Below are 7,799 nucleotides of genomic sequence, written 5' to 3' on the forward strand. Positions count from 1 at the left end.
AGTTAGAATTACCCAGCTTTCAAAGGCTTCCTATCAGCGTGTGCTTTATAATGCATAAATGCTATTTGCTTTGGAATGCGGGTGGGAAAGGAGGCAGCGGATCAGCAGGAAAAAAATCTGGGAGTTACGATGGGCTGGAGCCAGGGTTGCTCTGTCAGCCTGTGATCTTGCTCGTCTACGGAAACTCGTTTTTCCAATTTTGTTAAATAGTTGTTGGTTTGTTTTCCCCCTGTGTTGGGGCACCGGTCTTGGTGGAGATATTTTTGCAGGAGTTACGTACAACTGGTGTTTGGCTGCCAAACAGACCCATCAGGTGGAGGCTGGAAGCCGTGCGGAGCGTGGCCGGGGCTGTGCTCACGTACCTGGTGACTCCCGTTGTGTCGCCCAGTGACATCCAGGCAAATTTCAGCACGCACAGCGTGGTGAAATCTTATGACGTGTAACACACCCGAATGATGTCAGGAAAAGAATAATGCTGTAACTATGTCACATCCGATAGAAAATAGTTTCACTTCCTCATGCGTGAATATTGACGTCTGGGTTTGATCTTGCGTAATTACTGTTGTTTGTCACTAAACACCGTGTCTGTACAAAGCTGTTGAATTTGCATTGATGGAGAGATGAGGGTCTTCAGAAAAATGTTTCTTGAGTCACTGATTGACTCCAATTTCCTTTTTTTTTTTTTCCCCTCCCTTCCATCAGTATGCTGGTAAATGGGAATATAGCTTTGAGGTAAGTTTGGTAACAACTGCAACCCCTGTACCAAACCCTAGAATAGCGCATCTCGCTCGCTCCTCTAGCAGTGCTGTGTAAAAGCGACGTGACTTAGTGCCTTTCCATAGATACTACTCCAACCTGCCAAACCTTATTTATTCAGGTAGGCACTCTACGGTGTCAGGCTGCCCGTGTTTTATACAGAATATATGTGTCAGACTGATAACTCAGGGATATCGTGTCAGACAAGTGATTTGATGGAAGGCGGATGCTGACGGTGGTGTGGGCGGGAGGATGCTGGTGCCCGCGGAGCAGGAGGTGCGTGCAGCCCCGAGCCCCCCTGCGCATCCCCCCGCCCACGAGCCGGGGGGTGCCGCTGCGGGTCCCTGCCCGCTCCCCCGGCTTCGTCTGCGCTCGCTAGGGAACGGCGAACATCAGTAGAGAAAAGCAGGGAACATCAGTAGAGAAAAGGCTCATTCCCCAACGTACGGCGTAAAGATGGGCGGCAGAGAAGCACCTGAGCACACGGACACAATGTGTGTGAACAACTGGCTTGTTTCTGGTGCGTGCTTCAACGATCTTTCATTTCTGTTCACAAACGATATGAGCACACATTGCGTCATCAGTGTCGCATCTACTGGTCTGCGTCCTTCAAACAATTACAGACTATTTCTCTTCTTAAAGTTATGGGACCAGCTGGAGCTGGTGTAGTCAAACTAACTTCTACCCTAAGAGATTATGGCTAATAGTTTGAATATTCCTATAAATTGCAGTCTTATTGCTAACTTCTACCCTAAGAGATTATGGCCAATAACTTGACTATTCCTATAAATTGCAGTCTGCTTACTATGTATTTGAAAGGACTTAGTTCTTCAAAAATGAGTAGGGAAAACATTGCAGGTTTTTTTATTACCTTCTTAGAAAGTAATGTTTAATAAAATGAGTGAAGGGGACAAGTGACCTCTTGCACCCATGACTATCGATTTTCTGAAGTCAGTGCAGCCTTGCTGGTGTACCTAAGTTAAACTGTCTGTCTCAGGTACCAGAGAAAAGAGTCTGGTCAGATTACCAAAATAATGCTTAGTACTATTTATACCCATGTGAAGAATCTACTAAATTTAGGCATTTAATATAATATAAACATGCAATACAGGGAGATCATTACATTTCAAAGTGATTTATTTATGTACGTCTGTTTTCCCTTAAAAGAACAGCAGACAGGAGTGAACACGAAGCAATAATACATATGAAACCAAAACAAGCATTGACGTTCGCGCTGGTTACTCAGAGTGACATTTTAAGGACATTTGTTCTTGCTATTTTTCGTGGCCTCTTTATTACGTACGTTACTTTTTCCCTTACCAAACCAAAAGCACAGAGCAGGAGCAGGCGAGGGGGCAGCAGCCGGGGCCGGGATGCGGGAGGAGCATCCCCAGCCTGCCCAGGCAGCACCAGCCCTCGGCACCCGCCGCGATCGGATACCGACTGCTGGCTGCCGCAGCTTCGGGCAGAATTTCGGGAAATAAAAGCACCCCTCCATCTCGATCTACCTGGTATTGGCACGGTGAAGGAAGAGCTGAAGGCGTAGTTGGCAAAATAATTCTTATCTCCTTATATGTAAACGTTTAATTCATTGTATTTTTAATTTAGTAATGCTCAAGTAGGCTTCAGGACGTTTCGTACAGGATATTACTGCAGTAGAAACATCATCTCTGCCCAAATCTTGCTGTGCAATGGGAAATCGTGATTGCAACAAGGCAATGTGTATGTAGGGGGGAGGATTCAGAGGCACACTCAGGCCTAAATTGCAAAATGTAAAGTGAATGGGTCTCAAGTGGACCGGTCCCTCAACGCAGAGCAGTGAGGACGTTTTTTGTGAAACTAAAGCTTAGTGCATGAATATGCCTATTTCTGTATGTGTTCTGTGTGTGTAAGCTAGCGCAATTTGCCTACACTTTGACACCGGAGTATTCACGGGCACAATTATCCATTGGTAATTCCCATAAGAGTGCTCTTAGCTTTAGCCGCTTCCCTGCTGTGGACGTCTAATCAGTCTGTTGCTTTTTCCTTTGTTTGTCTTTGTCTTTGCTGGTTTTGTTTACTTTTACCATTTTTCTGTCATGCAGACCCACACATTTCTTCATATAATCACCCAGTCGTGCCTGACACTAAGCAGGATAGAGGATGGCACCCGTGGTCCCACGGTGGAGGCTTGCAATGGCAGCCCCTTGCAGACGTGGATGCTAAGAAACTACACAAGGCGGGAAGTCTTTAGAAACATTTTTTACAGCCCCACTGACTATTTCCTTTAACAAACGGTTGGAGGTTGGTATTAAAAAGCAAATATAACATGTAATGATTTAAGCTGTTCCCAGGAAAATGCTTCTCCCTTCTCTTCCTCTTAAACTCAACTGAATTCCTTCCTTGTTTTCGCAGATGATTGTATAGATATATAATGTTATATATGTTTAGTTAGTTATTATTAATTATAACTAATTTTAGATTAATTCAACTGTCTTGAGCTACCTCCATGATCTCTTGATGTCAACATGATCGTTACTGTTTGCAGCAGCTGAAGATTTGGTCCCTGTTCCAAGACATATAAATAATGCCGATTGCATAATATTTTTCAGAAACGTTCATTTTGAAAATTCCCGATTTTAAGTAATTCACTCCTAGAGATATTAGTCGCAGATAATTTCAAAACATCAACAGATAATTTGGAAATATTAATCACTGAAGGAATCAAAATATCGTGCCAACTACTGTTCTTCTTTCCTGGACAGTTTTGCTGGGTAACGCAACAGATAGCGATGGGGCAGCGCACGTGCAGGGACACGAGCTGGGGTTGCCCTCATTTCTCATCTGCTCCCCAGTCCAGCGACGTTACCTTCCTGTCCGAGTGCATCCCATTGCAAATCAAGTGAAAGCCGCTCTCGTTAGCGGCAGACCCCTAATAACCGTAGCCAGCAGGAGCTCGGCAGGGGACGCGGAGTTTCAGCCTGAGCGTCGGCAGCCTGCAAAGCCGGGGGCCGAGCACGGGCAGCGTGGGCGCGCGGGGGGACATCCTGCCCTGCGCAGGCACGCCTTGCGCAGGCTATTTCCAGAAATGGCTTTTTTTCCCCTTTTCTGAGTACCTCCTCTGCCACAAGCAGCATTTTGCTGGTGTCTTTCGTTCGCAAAAGTCGCTTTTTAAAACAGAGAACTTCCCGCAGCTGCTGGTATTGCTGCTATCTGTAATGACCACTAGCGTAAAGCAATGCTGGAGTAAAGGATCTGTGCTCCATCATTTTGCCATAATGTATGCAGAGTCTGCACTCATCAGAGCTATTATTTGCATACATTTGGTAAGCGGGAAACTACAGAGCTTGCTCCTGTGCATCTGCATGTCTGTACAGCTAGCTCTGCACCCATGCGTGTGTTCTCACGTTTGAGTAAAATACAGATTTTAGGCGGGTTGTATGAGTATCATATTGCCTAGTAATTAATTGTTTTCCAAGCAAACGAGACCTTTTTTGTAATAGCATAAATAATGATAGAACACAGACGGAAAAAATTTATGAGTCGGTTGAAAATCCCAATGATATGGTAATCTAGCATGAAATTGTACACTGAATACGAAGGGAACAGCTGATGAAGGCAACAGCAGCATTTTTAGACTTGTTTGCATTTCTGGTTATAGTAGAAAATGATAGCAGCTTAATTGCACTTAAAACAATGTAAGTGAAGAATCAGTGATGCTTTGAGCAGTTCTATTTAGTAAACAAGCTACTTCTGTTAGCACTACTAATTCTTTCCTCTTGTAATTAGAGGAAAAAATGCCTCATATTCATCATTGAATGCATATCAAATGGCCCCTCGGTGATTTGTTGTAATATATGCAGACTTTTCTTTGAGAATTGCGTAATAGTTTGTTTTAAACTGAGGACTGAATCTCTAGGGACAAGCTACTGAAAGAATATTCATAATACAAATTAGGAGTGTTAATATGTGACATGGCAATCCGGTATGAACTGCAGTGTGAAATTACACAGTGCAACAGAGCAGGTATATGTTTGGATAATAAAACCTCATCGGTTGTTGGCAGAGTGTTAGCGTTTCCCAGCAGTTTAATTGAAACACCAGACAGCAGTCTTTTTTTTTTAATATATGAAGATACACAAATGGTGTTTATTAGCATAACTTCATTTTTGCATATTGCATAACTTCAGTTATGGTAGTATTGTTTGTATTATAGTATAGTAGTATTTATACTCGCAGGTGTGTGCGAGGGAGCGAGCAGCCTCCGCCGCTCTGGCAGCCGCTGTCTTGAAGGAGACCTCTGCAGTGCTGCTGCTGCTGCTGCTGCTGCTGCTGCTGCTGCTGCTGCTGCTGCTGCGAGGCTGCGGGTCGGGCTCTGCTGTCATGGGCTTGATTCGTCCTTTCTCCCTCCTCCAGGAGACTGCAGAATTTTTGCTGCCCATCCCCGTTCCCCCGTTTGTTCCTTTGCATGGTGTTTGACATAAAATTGGTCTCTGCTCCAGTGGAGGATCTGCAAACAAGATTTCAGTCCTGAAATCGCCTATTCCCCTGGTTGTTCTTGTTGGGGCAGGGTTATAATCCCTGTGGAGCTGCTATACAACAGCTCAGACCTTGTTTGACCACTTTACCTGGAGCATTAACCTACGTGTGTAGGTTGCTTGACTCTTTTTACAAGCAATGGAAGAACAGAGTCCATACAATCCCGTGGGGCAGCGGAGCTGGTGCGGGACCTGTCCCGCAGCGGGCAGCAGACTGCCCTGTGGCTATGTCTGCCTTAGCAAACAGCGCAGAGAGGAGGAGCGGGTCTGGGCAGGGACCCGAAGCCTGTGAGCAAGGCTCTTGGTCTCGCGGTAGGAGACGGGCGCCCGCGCTGGGTTTGCTCTTGCCAAACCTGTGGCATGGCCTTATGGCTGCGGAGGGAGAGGAACCAATCTTTAAAACACTGGGGGACAAACTAAACAACGGCGAAAATCACGATTTTCTGAATCAGTAGCAAACGCAGATGTTTGCTTCAGAAGTATGAAGTTGATACCGAGCTTGCAAGGCCACCGATGGATGCAGGTGCCGCGCACAGCCGTTGCGCTCTGCCGGAGTCGTGCAGGGCTTGTCTGGAGTAAAACCCCTCTGGGAGCCGGGCTCTGAGCGCTGGCCGGGGGAGCACGGGGTGCTGGGCTGGCGTGCGGGGATCCGGCGAGGCGGTCCCCAGCCCTGCCAGCGCGGATTCAGCTTCGTCTTCAGCTGTACAGGGAGCAGAGCTGTGCTGCAGCATCGCACTCCCCTGGCTCCTGCCTCTTGCAGCGTATGGGTTACACAGCTCTGTCACAGGCGTACTGCTGCTGCCTTAACCTGTATACAGGTGCATGTGCAGGTTTGCATATAGTACAGTTTTAATCGTTTTTTTCAGGAACTGAAAGACCTTTGAGGAAATAGTAAATTGGTAAATGCAACACTTCTTAGGAAAGGCGCTTAAGGTGTGTGCTTAATTGCTGTGATGTTGTGTGTAACACCCCCAGATCAACCCCGGAGGAGTGATGGAGAGAACGCCTGCGGCTCAGCTGCCAACGTTCCTGTCATGTTTTATCTAAGTACACAACTTCATGTTTAGCTTCCCTGGATCTCTTCATGAACATGTTCTCCCAATGCTTTCAAACAGAAGATGATTTATTTCTTCAGTATAAGTCCTCTTTCCCTTCTGACTCTCCCATTCCTCAGAAATACAGTGTCCTGTGGTAGGAGTAGAAAGGGATGGCTGTCCCAAAGAAGAAAAAGCGTATTGGAAACAGAAGAGTTTTCATCTGCATGTTGCCGTTGTTCATGTAATACTCAGCAAATGTATTTCCATTAGCAACTATTTCTGAACTAACAGTGCACTGGCTGAAATGCACATGTGTTCAGGTTGTTGGAGGCTAAGCTCCTTAATGCACAATACTGTTGCTTTGAAATAATATTTCCTTGCACTTGCTTTTTACTTTTCTGTTGCATTTATTTGTTGCTGGGTTCAGCAGAGGCGCTCGCTCCCCCGGGTTGCCTGGCCACGCGTGAGAAGGTGAGCTGGGCACCCCGTGGAGCAGCAAGTAGCCTGGTAGAGGTCTCGTAGAGCCGTACGAGCGATAACCAGGGATGAGTACCTGTCTCGTGTCTTGTGTAGTGACTAGAGTAATACTGAAATAAGACCAAAAATGCAATTACTCGTTTTCAGCAGTAATTGTCTTGCTGCAGCTCTTACCCTTCTCTATTGCAGAAGCTCACCCTGAGGCACGTCAACAGCAACCAGTGTCTGGATGAGCCGTCGGAGGAGGACAAGATGGTTCCCACCATGAGGGAGTGCGGTGACAGCCGTTCCCAGCAGTGGCTGCTGCGCAACATGACCCTGGGTGCCTGAAGTCGGTGCAGACCCGCTGCCTCGGCTGGGATGTCCTCCTCCTCCTCCTCCTCCTCCTCTTCCTCCCCCTCCTCCCCTCCTCCTTGCTGAGGCCAGCGGTGCTGAAGCCCTCTCCAAATCCCAGCTGTCAGATTAAAGTCACGGGGGGGTTTTCCTTGATGCGGCAGGTCTCCACGTGCCCCTTCGAAACCCGTGACTGTTCAAAAGAAGCTCCTCTGAGCCTGTAAATGTCAAAACGTGTGCTGTTATCAACACAAATGTGCTCAAAAATGGTTCCAGAGAAACGTCTATGAACCCTACATCAAAGAGGTTGGGGTGGAGGGTGTTTTCGGTGTGTCACACACCACTACGGAGAAGTGACCCAATATAAAATGCCTTATGACACCAACTGGCACTGGGAACCATCCGGGCAGGCATCTCCTGAGCTGGATGTGTTGGTGCTGGTCTTTCTTGGCAACGCAGTGGGGATATTTGCTGTTCTCTCGTGTCGAGTGGGGCTCGGTGAAGAACCACACTGAGCAGCAGAGTCGCTGTACAGAGAGAAGGCTTCGTGGTTTGTGCCGGGAAAAAAATGGGATCTGGTGTTTGGAAAAGCAGCAAAACCGAGCAAAGACTGCACTCAGAAATTGAAATTAAATCAAATGAGGCAACAGCAAAAGACACGGGAACAATGTTAAGAAGG

At 46.8% G+C, this 7,799-nt stretch overlaps 1 protein-coding gene across 1 annotated transcript in view; it reads left to right on the forward strand.

Moving 5' to 3' along the window:
- GALNT13 (polypeptide N-acetylgalactosaminyltransferase 13) overlaps positions 1-7,117 on the forward strand; it is a 151,891-nt gene extending 144,774 nt beyond the window's left edge. The window contains exon 13 of the mRNA XM_050899548.1: positions 6,977-7,117. Within this exon, the coding sequence (XP_050755505.1) occupies positions 6,977-7,117 (141 nt within the window). The remainder of the gene's footprint in view (positions 1-6,976) is intronic.
- The last annotated feature ends 682 nt before the right edge of the window (positions 7,118-7,799 follow it).

Source organism: Gymnogyps californianus, chromosome 7 (assembly GCF_018139145.2).
Source record: "Gymnogyps californianus isolate 813 chromosome 7, ASM1813914v2, whole genome shotgun sequence".
Classification (NCBI taxonomy): Eukaryota; Metazoa; Chordata; class Aves; order Accipitriformes; family Cathartidae; genus Gymnogyps; species Gymnogyps californianus.